At 53.2% G+C, this 14,854-nt stretch overlaps 1 protein-coding gene across 1 annotated transcript in view; it reads left to right on the top strand.

Annotated features, from left to right (window-relative positions):
• Window positions 1–987: 987 nt before the first annotated feature.
• NPLOC4 (NPL4 homolog, ubiquitin recognition factor) overlaps window positions 988–14,854 on the top strand; it is a 46,333-nt gene continuing 32,466 nt past the window's right edge. The window contains exons 1-3 of the mRNA XM_075562358.1: window positions 988–1,133; window positions 3,908–3,988; window positions 11,218–11,330. Coding sequence (XP_075418473.1) covers window positions 1,119–1,133; window positions 3,908–3,988; window positions 11,218–11,330 — 209 coding nt within the window. The 5' untranslated portion in view covers window positions 988–1,118. The remainder of the gene's footprint in view (window positions 1,134–3,907; window positions 3,989–11,217; window positions 11,331–14,854) is intronic.

The following is a 14,854-nucleotide window of genomic DNA, read 5'->3' as shown; positions in this document are numbered from 1 at the left end:
ATTTTTTCAAAGCTATTTCATTCTCATATTTTAAATTTTAATAAATAATTTTATGGGGGGGGCGCTTGCAGTCCTTATGACAGCCCATCCATCAATTATATCAAGCATATTTGTACATACATTGCCATCAACATTTCCAAAACATTTTCTTTCTACTTGAGCCCTTGGTATCAGCTCCTCTTTTCCCCTCCCTCCCGCTATGCAGCTCTTTCTTTTCTTTTTTTTCACAGCAACAGCCTTACATCATTTATTGTTAAACTTGATTAGGAAGCAAAAAACCAAGGAATAAACCAGATTATTTGCCAATAGAAGTTCAAGTCATCAGATGGGGACAAAATTTGAGCCTGGGAAAATGCAGCCATGCGTGCCACCCTTCAGGGGGCTCCTTACAGCCCCAGCTTGGTTCTTCTCCAATGTCTTCTCTTGGAGTTGTACCTGATTTTATTACCGGTTTTCATTCGAATCCATTGGGGAATGGACCGATTCTGCTTCTGTTTCTTGGCCAGGAATCTCTTGATCCTGAAAGTCTTATGAGACGACATGGTGAAGTCGGAGCACCACCGCACTCGGGGTGGCAGAGAAACGGAGAGAGGGAGGAGAGGGCTAGGCAGCTCTTTCAACCTGACATATGTTGGGCTTAGTTTTCTGACAGACAAGTGGTGGAACAATTTTTTGTTGTGCTAAAAATGTACATAATGAAGTGTATTGAATATGCCATCAAGATCCATTCTAACTCAGAGTGACTCTGTAGGACATAGAAGAACTGCTTCACAGGGGTGGGGGTGGGGCAGGGGTGTTTCCACGGGGGCGTGGCCAGATGGGGAAGAGGCGGGGATTCGAGGCCCCGCCCCCGCGGGCCCGCGGCCGCGCCGCGCATGTGCAAGCCAGCCGTTGGCCTGGCCAGCCGGAACCTAGTTTTCGGGGCTACGCGCCCGGGGGAGCGCGTTGAGTGAGGCGCCCGGACGTCGGCGCTGGTGGAGGCCGGGCGAGCGAAGCTGGAGCGGCGGCGGCGGCGGCGGAGGGAGGCCGGGGCCGGGGCTGAGGCTGCGAGGCCCTCGGGGCGGCAGGCGGCGGCGGCGGCGGCCCGGGGCTCGAGCCCAGAGGGAGGAGCGGCCGCCATGGCCGAAAGCATCGTAAGTGGCGGCGGCCGGGCGGGAGCGGGGCGCCGGGATGAGGCAGCAGATTTACCGGCCTCGGCCGGTGGGGAGGCGGCCCGCGACCCGGCCCCTTCATCGCTCGCCGTGACTTTCCCCGCCGCGGCCGGGCTCCCCTCCCTTCCCCCCTTCTCCCGCGGCCTCTGGCCGCCCCTGCCCCAGCCGGACGGGGCGCGGCTCCGGCGTCTCTCCCGGGCCGGGCCGGACCTCCGGGAGGTTTCCCGGTCCGCGGAGACGGGTGGGCCTTGCAGTCAGGCGCCCCCAGCCAGCCCTGCGTCGCCCCCAGGCCCCCGGCGCCGCCTCACCCCGCCCAGCAAGTGCCTCGTCACGAGCCACCGCGAGGGCCGCGTCCGCCGGCACGGCCGCCCCCGGAGCACCCAGGCCGGAGAGCGCGGCCCCGGCCCGGCCGGAGCGCCGGGGCGCAGAGCGAGGATTCCACGGGAAGGGCCGTGTCGGTTCAGTCTCACAGTCCGCCTCTGAAAGGAGACAAGCCAGAGTGTGAAGAAAAGGAAGCCGAGCGTTCCTCACCTGAGAAAACTTTCCCAAGTTACCGAGACAGGAAGAGGAGCGGGCCCCTGGGACTGTGGCAGTCGGGGAGCTGGCACGTCCTGGGTGACAGCACCTGACAGCCACTGCACGGGGCATCCCGCGTGGTGGTGGCCCTCCTCCTGGAAGTCTGGGTCTGCAGGAGACCGGCTCTTCGCTGCCTGCCCTTTCTCAGCGCTCTTGGGGCCCTGATGTCGCCCCTACACTTCACAGCCTGGAGAGGAACCGAAGGAATAAATGGGGCCCAGGAGGAGTTTGAGAAAAGTCAATTCCTTAGGCTAGAGATAGAATCTGCTTTCAGGTTGTACCCTTAACCTGAAGAAAGTGTGGGGGCACAGTGAGTTTGAGACTTTTCCCCACAAGCATGTATGCCTAAGGTTAGGCTTTCTCACGGATAGCCTGGAGTATCTTCTCACAGTCACTTAATTTGTGAGCAGTTAAAAAGGACCCTTCAAAACAAAAAAAATAAATAAATAAAAAAATAAAAAGGACCCTTCTTTTAAAACTGCCTCCAAATGGCTTTCTTCTAAAAATCTTTCTGGTCTGACGGAATGCACTGAAAAATCTACACCCCCCAAATTTTATGGTTTCTTTCCCTTTAGATTAGGAGACCTACTTTACAAGAGGCTCGGTTTTTGTGAATGTCAGTCTGTGTCCTATGATGGGGGCCAAGCCAGTGGCCCTCCTTAGCACAGATGCTGTTTGCTTTTTGTTAAGGACTGCACTGCTCCAGGGGACCAAATATAGTGACTGAGTTTGTTGGAGCTCCTGCAGGACAGAGGGCATGCTCTCATCCCTACAACAGCGAAGGAGCAAGCCATTGAATCCCACACTGGAAATAAGAACAGCGCTTTTCTTAACATGCCTTGGTGTGGTGGAGACTCATTTCCTAAATAAGTGGAAACGTTTTCCTTGGGTCCTCAGTCCAGAGTGGAGGCCCTGGCAGCAAAAGCTTAAAAATTAATGTGTTTGCTCTTTACACGGATGAGTGATAATTAAGTAACAATTATCCAGTGCTCTTAACCTTTGGAGTATCTACATAGGGCTCCTTCTAGACAAACCATGAAAGTTGCTTAACAGTACAAGAGCCAGGATTCAGTCAAAGGAAACTAGAAAGGGAGACAAGGTCAAGCTCTTTCAGGAAAATCTAGGTTATTAATGATTTGCATCCCAGAGCAGGCAAAGTTTAGGAGTTCATCAACCTTCATGGTTTTGTCGTGTGTCTGTGAAACTTGTTTTAATACGGCTTGTGGCATTTTTCCTCTGCAATTGCATTGTTTCGGGTACAATGCCCAGCACAGGGGCTGCTGTTCACGACAGGTCCCTCCTGACTCCGGCGGCGGGGCAGCCTCCGCTGTGCTGCCTGGAGCGGACATGCCCTGTCACGCTCCGTGACTTCAGAGCAGGAACTTGCACAGTCAGTTGAGGCTTTGATCAGAGTACACACCAAGCCTGGACCATGATGCTTGCTCGCTGTCTGTGCTTCCAGACCTCTCCCCATTTCAGGCTTGCCATGAAAAAGCTGTTTAAAAACCCCACTAAGTTTTACCATGATTTTCTTTTAATCTTTGTATTAAAAATAAATGGTGGCAGATTTTGCTTGGTGTTCCCTTAATTTGTCGTGTCTGTGTATAGATCTTGGAACCAAGCAAAACCACTGTCTGAAGAAGCCAGTCATTCGTGATTGGGGGGGGGGCTTGTTTTTGTAAATCTCTGTGTCTGTAGAGCAGTGGTTCTCAACCTGTGGGTCTTGTGGGTCTTGACCCCTTTGGGGGTTGAAAAACCCTTTCACAGGGCGTCACCTGATTCACAACAGTAGCAAAATTACAGTTAAGTAGTAATGAAAATAAGTTTATGGTTGGCTCCCCACAACATGAGGAACTGTGTTAAAGGGACATGGCATTCGGAAGGTTGAGAACCGCTGCTGTAGAGGAAGGGTGGTGTTTCGTAGTGATAGAAGATCCGAGTTGCTGTTTCTGAGCGGAGCAGGCTAAGGACTGGGAATAGGGGTGGGTGGGCAGGAGGTGATCCTCAGGAGAGCGGTGTTCCCCAGATGTGGATCAGCCCCACCCTGCTCTCGTGAGACTGGGCTGGGTACTGAAGGAGGCAAGGTATGGCTTGCCTTTCAGTTTCAGTGGCCCAGGTGCTGATGCCCCATCAGGACTTTCCTATTCTGTGCAGTCACCTCCTTGTTTCGTTTACAACAGATCATCCGTGTCCAGTCCCCAGAGGGGGTGAAGCGGATTACAGCAACAAAGAGGGAAACAGCTGCAACGTTTTTGAAAAAGGTACCTGTGGGATGCAGGAGTGGGGAAGGGGGATTTCAGGAGTGGGAGATGAAGGCGGGAGGAGTGAGGGGGTGCCAGAACTGACTGATTGCACATCTCATTTTAAAGGTGATTTAACCTTGGGGGAGGGAATGTTCTAAAAGTGATATGGTAATGATTGTACAATTCTGCATATGATTGAGCTATTGAATTGTATGCTACGTGTAAATTATGTGCCAATAAAACTGTTTTCAAAAAAGGTGCCTGTGGCTTTGGCATGCATCTCCTGGGCTCCTCCTCACTCCACTGCACGCCCCTCTCTGTCCCCTTCCTCTGGTCCTCAGCTGTCCCAAACTTAGTCTCCTCCCTGCTTGTCTCTGTCATGATCGGGTTAGGTTGGGTTGCTGTAGGATCAGGTGTGTGTCCTGATCTCTACATAAAAATATAGGAGCAAGGACCACCAGGTGTGTGTACAAATATTTCACTAGAGCAACAACTTATATTTGTAAATGTTTTGTGGTGAAAATACATAAAACATGCCATTTTACAATTTCTATTTGCTACTTCAGTAATCTTGATTCTGTTCTTCAGGTTGTGCGACCGTTCTTTCTGTTTGGGTCCAAATCATTCCACCACTATTAGCATTGCCTTAAAGCAGAACTCTCACTTACCCCTCTTCCTGCCTCTGGTAAGCACTAGTAATCTGTGGCTTCTCTAAGTGGGGTTGTGTAGTATTTGTCTCTGCAACTGCGACCTGCCTCCTTCTTTGGCATGTTCTCAAAGTGACATGCATTAAGACTTCTCTTGAGAGCTGAGCAATGCTCCACTGCTCTGTGCACCGCATTTTGCTTGTCCATCCATCTCCTGGTGGACATTTAGGTGGTCCCCAGATTTTGACCCTGGTGAGTTCTGCCCAGAGAAAGATGGGGCTTTCTCCTCCTTTAAACAGTTACAGTCTCGGAATGTCAGCGGCAGTTCTTCCCCTTCTTAGAGGGCTGCTATGAGTCAGCTTCGACACCGTTGGTTTTGGTTTGAAGAGTACCATTTACACAGGGGTGCAGCCTTCTCTTTGCCTTCATTTCTGGGTCGTGGAGTAGTTCTCTGTGCAGTCTTTTGATGGACCTCCCCAGTCCTCTTTCCAAATTTCCTGCCCACAGTGGATGAGGGTGCCCCTCGTGTATGTCCTCGCCGACACCTGCTGTAACATATCTATCTGATCGTTGCCATTTCGAATAGATGCGAGGCGGTAGGCAACACAATTTTTAGGAACAAAGTCTGGAGAAAATCTCAGTGTCCCATTGGAGGGTGGCTCTAGTTCAGGCCAGGGCATGTGTGCTGCATAGTTTGAGAGCCCAGGGGCCTTGTGCTCTGCGTGGCTGGTTGAGGGAGAAACATTAGGTGGCAGGAAGAGTGGGTAGAGCATCCTATTTTCAGAAAACTGACGTATGTTAGTGGGCCCCAGGAGGAAAGGCCCCATTCTGCTTTATAGTCAGATAGCTTGGCAAGCCAGGGCCCGTGGAGCCAGCCACTAAATGCCATGACACAAGAGGGGTGGAGCCCAGCCACACACCCCTGTGCTTACATATTATGAGTGGCTGCTTTTGAGCCACCATGGCAGAATTGCATAGTTGCTAGAAAGACCTGAAAACGTTTGCAAGCCTGCTCCATGGGCGTCTCTGTCGGGGTTTGTCTTAAGCGATGACAGACATGGCAGGTTCTCTTGGTGCGAGAGCAGAGATAAGGTGTGAGTACACAGGGTCTCTTAGGCCAGCCTTTCTCTTCATAAACTGGGACTGAAGCCTGCGGGGGGAGACTGCCTGAGGATCACCCAGTGCCTGTGCTCTGCCAGAGAAGCCAGCCCCCACCCGGGATAGTTGGCTTACGGAAGGTAGTTGCTCCCATGATGCCAACCATTGCTGTGCTTAAAACCAACCCAGAGCCCATTGCCATCAAGTCCCTTCCAACTCAGAACAACTCTGAGGGGCAGAGTGACGAGGCCAGGCTTTCAAGGCTATGGTTTTTCCTTTCTGATCATTGGGAGCTCTTAGAGATTTCGTAACCTTCCGTAGTTGAGTCTCATCAAGCTCTTGTTCCCACAATCCGTTTCCAGACGTCCTCTTCCTTCCTGACCGCCTTACTATCGGCTCCCCTTGATCACATATTTTCCCCTAAACCCCAACCCTTAGTGTATTATAATCTATATGTTATCTGTACATTTTCCCCCTCTGTCTTAACACTAGCTAATGCATCCATTCACCTACAATTCTGTTGTCGCTCTCCTTGAGTGGGGTTATACAGTCGTCATGGCTGTCCAACCCCCCCCTTCCTGTGCCTCACGAAACAGTTACTCCTGTTACTTTTTTTAGGGGGGTTACCTATGTTGGTTTTCATGCATCAAACGATCTTTATTTTACTAATGACCATGTGCAAGTCTAACAAGGTTAGAACTGAAACCGTAATAGTAGGGGAGGATATGTTTAAGAACCAGAGGGTGCTTCTGTGTTTTTTTTATCAGTGCTATTCCACACCCTGGATACATCATCCCTTCCTTTTGGTCCTTCTATGAGGGACCAGTGATCTTACAGGTGGGTTTTGGGTCTCCACTGCATCCACGCTCCTTCACATCGATTCGGTTGCTTATTGTTGATGTTCGGATACCTGTACCTGTCGACATCTCATGATCACACAGGCTGGTGTGTTTCTTCCATGTGGGCCTTGTTGCTTCTGAGTTAGATGGCCGCTTGTTTAACGTCAAGCCTTTAAGACCCCAGATGCTATGTCTTAATAGCCGGGCACCATCAGCTTTCTTCACCACGTTTGCTTACACACCCTTAGTGATCTTGTCTGGAGTGTGAGTATCCTACAGGCCACATTTGTTAGAACAGACTGTTCTTGTACTGAGGTCTATTTTCTTCCTTGCTGTATTTACATATATATACACATATAAACAAGTATACCTAAACTTATGTACTTAAATATTTACATATATACATATCTATAAATAATATTTTTCTTTCCTATTCTTCCTGCTCCATCCTCGTGTTTACCCATCATTCACCTGTCAGTAATTTCACTCTAATACATTTTGATTGATCCAACATGACAAGAGTGCTATACCTTCCTTGCCGTCTATTTTAAAACTCTTACTGTTCCCCTGTCCCTGTCATAAATGGCTCACCGTTCACCTCCTCCCACCACCTTCTCTCCCTTCTGCCCCAGAACCATTGGGCCTGTCACTATCTCCTTGGGATTGCCTATCTTGTGTGGATAGACACCAAAGAAAGAAGAAGGGAAAATGAGAAGGACCATACAAATAGGACCAAGTCTAGCTCACTTTGTGACCCCGAGTAGATGAATCTCTCTCTGTTAGATGGCAAGCAGTCCCTGTCGCCTAACAGCACTCAGATCCTTTTAGTCCTCAGCATTCATGTCCGAGAGGCGCACGTCTAACAATCCCCATCACACTTCCTGTGGTCAGGATGCCCCGTGCTGCCGGTCCGTATTGCCTGCTCCTCAAGCTGGCGTCCGTCCGTCACTGATGGTCTCCCTGCCCTCCCCTTTCTTGCCTTTCCTCCTGGCCATCTGTCAGGGCTTTTGGCAACACCAGCAGGAGAGTTACACCTCTAGACTTTCCCTGTGGGCCCCTGTGAGTAACCCCCACCCATTTTAGATGAGGTGCCAAGTGCTGCCTCCAGAATCGGTCGGTATTCCTCAGGCTGGTCTCTTGAGCTCTCCTTGAAGACTGGAGTTGGCTCCTTTGAAGGTTTGCCCTCTGAAACCCTACTTCGTTCGAGTCGCTGCGAGTCAGAATGGGCTTGATGACAATGGGTTTGGACCCTTAATGAAAGCATCTTCTCTTCTGGAGCAGCTGATGGGTGTGAACTGCCGATCCTTCAGTCAGCAGCCCAATTCTTAACCCACTGCTCTTCCAGCAGCTCCTCCGGGTCCACTATAAGGAAAAAGGAAAAAGACCTAGAGGCAGTGATAAGATGTCTGAGCCTCTGAGAGAGTTGTGCTGGCCCAGGCTTCGGCCCTGCAGCAGCAGCTCTCTGTCACCGCCTTGCTCCTGGGTCCCATCCTGGGGCTCAGTCTGTGCCGGCATCTGCAGGACATCACCTGGGACCTTGAGGGAGCAATCAGTGGTTGGGGCTGAGATGGACTTCCTTGGGCCCTGTGGTCAGGAAATGTGTAACCATGAATCTGTGAGACCCTTCGGAGAGAAGGGTTTGTTTTCTGCTTGAGGCTTTAGGGCCTGGCAGGGTAAGCCCAGCAGGTGTCAGAGAGCCTTAAAATGACAGCACTGCAGTTCTGACTCCTACTACTTCCCTCCAGGTAGCTCCGGGTCCTGGCCTAGGGTATCCCGACGACGGCGGCTAGTCATTGGCCGAGGTTGGTGTAGGTGAGGCATAGTTTCACCCTGACTCCATGCCACAAGCAGGCTTGAGCACCATCATCTTTAACAGCAAACACACTAACTGCACTGAAGCGTCGTACCCAAAGTGGGAATCTTTTTTCTTGTTGTGAAAATAATAGTCTTATGATTGCATTTCAGCAACATAGGAAAGCAGAAAGAAGCACAACCACCGTTAAACTAGCCTCTCTCCATGCGCGCACGCTCCCACGCGGACACACCCACCCATACACGTGTACCCAGGAGGGGTTTGCTATACTCTGGAAGCGTGTCATCAAATGGAAGACCGCAGAGTTTAAGGAAAAGGTGGTCTCTGTTAGGAAGGCTTTCTTTCCGTTCATAGCTGATGGAGACTCGCGGCACGGAAGGAGCCGCTTTTGGTCACGTGTGACTTAAGGCAGTCATGAGGAGGAGACTCAGTGAAGCTGTGAGGAGAGGTGCCCCTGCGTGTGACGGTCAGGGTCCAGCCCGTGTCAGAGAGCCTTGCTCTCTGCTGTCAGGGGTCCTATACTCTTGATAGCTTACCTGCGGGGCTCAGTGGCCAAGCTTGGGACCCTCTCCTTGGTGGATCATGAAATGACTTGTTGGATGGGAGGATTGAGGGGTCTGAGCATGATTTTGAACGATGCAGTTGACTGTGAGGTGTGTCTAGGTGACAAAGATCTCAAAATGGTGACAATAGTAGGAAGAGGACATCTTACACGTGACTTGCTGCCTCTGTGTTTATGTCACTCAGACCCTCTACACAGCCTCCTCTCTTCAGACGCATCTGAGATGTGTGCTCAGGTTGTAACCAGTTGATTTGAGTTGTCCTGGGAAGAAATTGATGCTTGTGAGCAAGAGGCAGTGGTCATTGTCTAAATCGTTCCAGGACCGTAGACTGATCAGCCTCAGCTTTGGGCTGAGGGCAAGTTCTTTCTTCGCTCTGGCTATTGTGCCTGCTGCCCTTGTGCTTGCTTCCTAAGCCACCTTTGCTCCCCTACCCCGTCATCCAGCCACCTCCTCTGCTGGAGCCCCCGGCAGCATGTGACCCCCCAGCTCCTGTCTTAGAATACAGGAGCTTTCTTTTCTAAACACTGTAAGCTGAAGTACGTAACTAACATCATGCTTAGATAATATGGCGCCAAGGCCTAAGTGGGAAGCTGTGTTGGCTCCACAAGGCCCGCCCTGTCCAGCCTCTCTTCTGACTCGGGGCGTGGGTTACCCATCCCTCTGCAGTCTAGCTTTGCTTGGTGGTGCAGTACTTAAAGTACTTGGCAGGTATCCAAAAGATTAGGGGTCTGGCCCAAGCCACTCCCCAGGAGAAAGGTGTATCATGGCCACTCCGTCCTGGAGGGTGGCTGGTAATCAGGTTCTTTGGCTCAAGGGCGGTGGGTTTGTTTCAGTTTTTGGTGGGATTTTGCACTTCACATCAGTGGGCTTAAGCTCTGCCCCCTCGGGGTCCCCAGCTTCTTTGCTGCCTGACCTGTATTTATCTTTGCTGGGCAGGTACATTAGGGGGTACACCAGGTCTGATCACAAGGGGGTTAGGTGGCACCCTACTCTCTTATGCCTGGCCAAGATGTGCTTTTGAAACCTTGGTCCATCGTGGCAGGTTGGCTTATCTGGGTAAAAGTGTCACAAAGGTGACAGCAGTAATTTTGGTGGGACCCTCGCACATTTCTGCGTCCCTCAGAAGGGGGCTCAGCACAGGCAAGCACTGTTGCTGGGCTTTGGGTCGGGTCGGATCTGGGAATGCTGCCTCTTTTGCTTCAGGATCACCTCTCTGGAGCTGATGTGTCTGAGCTGCCCAGCCCCTGAGGACCTGAGTGTAGCCAGGCTCTAGCTCTGGTTGGTTGAGGCTGGGTGGGCTTCCCTGAGGCCCTCTGCTGCCCCGGGTTCATGCTGCCTGCTCCTCAAGCTGGCGTCCATATGTCACTGATGGGCTCCCTGCCCTCCCCTTTCTTCCTTTCCTCCTGGCCATCCGTCAGGGCTTTTGGCGACACCAGCAGGAGAGCCAGCCCCAGGACACTGGGCTCCCTTTCCTCACCTGCCCAGTCTAAGCCACCTTGGCACTTGGCACAGGCCTAGGTCCACCTGCCACAGAGTGGGACTGTACACAGGGGACTTGGTGATGCGCCTGCCCTCAGCCCTTGGAGGCCCTCTGCCCAGCTGCTGGGCCCCTTTCCAGGCTCCTTGCCTTGCAGCCTTTTCTCCCTGGCCTGGCCTCACTGGACTCTGCCCTTTCCTGCCCCCTGGTGGTGTGCTGGCCCCTCCTGCCAGTGGCACTCTCCCAGCTCTGCGGACTGGGCTGCACCCTCCTTAGCTTCTGCTCAGGCGTCCCTTTGGAAGAACCACCTCTGAAGCTGAGTCGGAGGCCCCTGTGCTATGTTCTGCACATAGTCCTTGTGCTGCCTCCAGGTCCCTGAGGGAAAGCTGGCCACCCAGTCCTTGTGCTGCCTCCAGGTCCCTGAGGGAAAGCTGGCGCCTGGCTGAGCTTTTCTATTGGGTTCCAAGCGACCTACCCTGGTGCCCGGCACAGCCCATCCAGTGACAGCCCCCTCGTCTTTCTTAGAGCTGTCCTGGGTGTCTAGGGTGTGTCACGGGTGTAGACTTAACATCTAGAGCAGCTGCTCCCCTGTACAAGCACGACTTTGTTCCCTCACCTGCTTCAGGCGCTCTCCTGTCTGTCACCTGTCCAGGCGCCTTGCTTCTCATGGGCCAATGGAGAGTGACACTGCGAGAGGAGTCCAGGGTGTGAGGGGGACTTCTGGGGACTGGGCCAGCAGCGGCTGTCACGGGGTGCCCTCTGGTAGTGCTGACCTGTCTCTCTCAACCCTGTCGTTTTGGGCTTATTTAGGTTGCGAAGGAATTTGGCTTCCAAAACAACGGCTTCTCGGTTTACATCAATAGAAACAAGACTGGAGAGATAACAGCCTCATCCAACAAGTCCCTCAACGTGCTGAAAATCAAGTGAGTGCCAGGGACGGTGGGAGGATGGGTGCTTCTCACCCCACTCAGGCCCCCGTCTCTCCGACCCGTCCTCAGAGCCCACTGTCTGGCTTTGCAGCGTCCCGGGGCCTGTGGCTGGGGCCTGAGAGGGCAGGGCTGCCCTCGGACTCTCCGACCTGTCCTCAGAGCCCACTGTCTGGCTTTGCAGCATCCCGGGGCCTGTGGCGCTGGGCCTGAGAGGGCAGGCCTGCCCTCCGTCTCTCCGACCCGTCCTCAGAGCCCACTGTCTGGCTTTGCAGCATCCCGGGGCCTGTGGCGCTGGGCCTGAGTGGGCAGGGCTGCGCACACACACCTGCACAGCTGCTTTTTGGCAGCTGCCGTGCTACTTGGAGAGCAGAAGTCTGGGGCAGCCGTGTCCTGGTCACCAGGGCACAAATCCCTACATGAATCGGGCTCATGGGGGCTCCAAAGTGTACAAACTCTGCCCTTCAGAACAGGGGCCGGGAGCCTGCGGCCCACCACCTGGTTCCAGGAGCTCTGTTGGGACACAGCCATGTGGACTGTGAACATGGGTGCGTGACTGCTCACCGGAAGCCTGGCTCCGGCAGTCATGGCCATGTACCCTGGAATAGTGGGGCTACTGGGGCATGAGGACATGGGAACTGGGTTTGAACCAAATTCAGCAAAAGTTACAGAGATGGCCATCCTGGACTGTGTCCTGGCCGGTGACAGGCAGGTGGCTCCTCCAGGAGGTCTCTTGTGCTCAACTGAGTCACCACAGCCCAATCAGCTTAGGAGCAGACGCTGCGGATGCCGCATTGAGTATAGGCCTCATCTGTTGGAAGCACGCCTGCCTGTATTTCACCCTTGTTTTTAAAACTGGGAGCCCCTGTCTACAGCCTACAGTTTGGCTGCTCGCTGGCCTGTCACTATTCTGTTTGCTCCTTGTGGTTGGAAGGTTTTTTCAGGGTCCCTGGAGGTCTGCTTGTCGTGGTTCACACAGCTGGTGGTGGGTTGATCTGATTGTTCCTTTGAACTTGCTGCCTGATGTGAGTTGGCCGTTTCCTGTGTGCAGGCATGGGTGTCTCTGCCCCGTTTGTGTCTTTGATGCGTGCATGAGAACTGTCTCCTCTAGACTTACTCTTCTGTTCTATTACTTCGGGGATTACATTCCTCACTTTTAAAAATTCTGTTTGATTCCTTTTCATATCTGGTTGGTTGTCAAAGCACCTGTGTAAGGTAGGCTAGGCTAGCTATCTACCTATCTGTTTTTAGAGGAGCTGTTTTCAAGGTGTGTCAAAAGCAGATGGTGGTGTGCCCTCCCCAGCTAAGAGAGTGATGGACGGTGGCCAGTCTTGTTGCATCTGCACATCTGTCCGCCACCTTCCTTTTCCGGAGAGGTGTTGGGAAAACCCCGGGCGCAGGGCAGCTGGGAGAGGTCCCCTCTCGTGGACACCTCCAAGGGCCAGGGAGAGTTGCACGCTGTGCTGACTGCCACGCAGCATGTCGGATCGTGTAGTTGCCCAGGCATCTGGCTGCAGACACTGGCCTTTGGCTCTACTTTGTTTGCTTTAGCTTTTTACTATGATTTAAGTGAAAGTTTATGGAGAAAAATGGGTTTTCATCCACCGCTTTCTCTGAGACACGCACATGTCCTGGCACAGGTTGTCATCCTGCCATGTCCTGCACATTTCCTGCTTCCTCCCTGTGTTTCCTGCTTCCGTTTACACTACTTTCCTGCCCTTCCTGCTGCCTGAGCTTTTCCCCGGGGTGGAGGCTGCCTGTCGGGCCTCCTGTGCCTGCTTGCTGGAGGAGCGGCGACTTCACATGCATTGGGGCCACCATGGTGAGCTCAGCAGTCTCCGTCTGACCCGTAAGCCTGGCCTTGTGCATGGGTTCCTACCTTCCTGTCCAGGCCTCCTCCTGTGGCCTTTCAGAGTGATCCAGGTCTCCTTCCCGCCTCTTCACCCTCCAGTGCATGCCCTCCTTCCTGCCTCTTCTGTGCGCTGTGCTGCTTGCCGGTCCTGGCGGCCTGCGGGTCAAGTGCTGGCTGCAATGACCAGAGTGGGTGAGGCCAGGGAAGACTGCTTTTCCCTTCACATGCTGAGCTGCTTCAAGATTCTGTCCGAACCCACAGCCGTCACTAAGCGGTGATGTCCAAGCACCATCCTTTCCATTCCCTCGGTGGCTGGAACTGAGCTCTTCCTGCACCACTGCCGCTCCGGACCAGCTCGCGGGGTAGGGTTGTCACTGCTCCACGCTATCAGCTGGGTTCCTAATGCTCTGTCAGTGGGGTTCCCAGGACTTGTTGTTCAGCCTTGTCTCGGTTCCACCTGCCTCCTCCACTGCACATGTCCTGCCGCTCTAGGACACAGTCTTAGAGCCAGGTCCTCCCCACAGGCCTGCGCACATGTGCACACAAGTCTCGGAGTCACCGAGCTCTGGTTTAGCCCCCTACCCCACCTCCCACAGGCTTGGGTCCTCTCTCCGTCACCCTGCCCCATCATGTCCTGAGCTGGCTGCTGGCCACAGTGCTCACGGGCTGCACTGCTTAAGCGCCTGCCCAGTTTCTTGGCCCTTGGCTCCCAGAGAGTTCTGTCTTTCTAGCCCGCCAGGCTGGTTGGTGCTCCACAGCTGGCATTGGGTCTCGGGCTGCTGGCAGTCCGTTTTCTGTGGTGGGGCTGAGGACCCCGGCACTGGTCTTGCTCCACCTGGTGTTGTGAACTTCCTGTAGGACTCCCGTGGCAGTGTAAGGCTCTGCGTGCAGGGAGGATGGATTGGGATGGTCCCATGGAAAGGTCACTTTAAATCTCACTTCATTACCAGAATTTCCCCCACTTGGACCTGTTTACCATTTCCCGTATGACTGCAGTCTGCCTGTTATTATCAGTCAAAGTGCTTTGTTCTGCCATCTCTTGACTGCTTCCTTGTCTGTCTGACGCAGAGCTTATAAAACTCCCGGCCATCCAGGTGATACCAGCTCATAGCGACCCTGTAGGACCGAGGAGAACTGCTGCTCTGGGTTTCTGGGACTAACTCTTCACAGGAGTAAAAAGCCTCATCTTTCTCCCAAGGAGTGGCTGGCCATGCATGACAGACCAACACAAAACCACCCCAGAGTGCCGTGCCAGCAGGGCCCTTCTTGAGAGCTTGTATTTCCTAAGTTTTCTCTTTGGGAATCCTTAAAGATGCCTTGGTTTAGTTGCTTTTCCGAGGTTTGTGTTTGCTTTGTTGGCCACGAGAGGGAGCCGTGGACCTCGAATGCTCTGGAGTCCGCCTCCAGTCTGTTTCCTGAGCCGCTCCAGTCCCGCCCCCAGATGTAGCCGAGCCACCTTGGCTGCGAGTTCTCGGAGAATCCGGTGTTCTGCCCTCAGATGTGCTGGCTTGTGTGGGAGTCTTGTGCCAGCTGGCTCACAGACTGGACTGGACCTCCTGATCCTGGCACCAGCCTAGACCACTGTGACCCTTGCCCCCTGCCACTCTTGTGCCTGTGTGCTGTGTGGGTTTGTCTAGAGCTCAACAATGTGTCCTAAAAGTCCATGTAT

This window comes from Tenrec ecaudatus, chromosome 10 (genome assembly GCF_050624435.1).
Source record: "Tenrec ecaudatus isolate mTenEca1 chromosome 10, mTenEca1.hap1, whole genome shotgun sequence".
NCBI lineage: Eukaryota > Metazoa > Chordata > Mammalia > Afrosoricida > Tenrecidae > Tenrec > Tenrec ecaudatus.
Note: the sequence above shows the minus strand (reverse complement) of the source record. Positions and strands in the feature narration are given on the sequence as shown.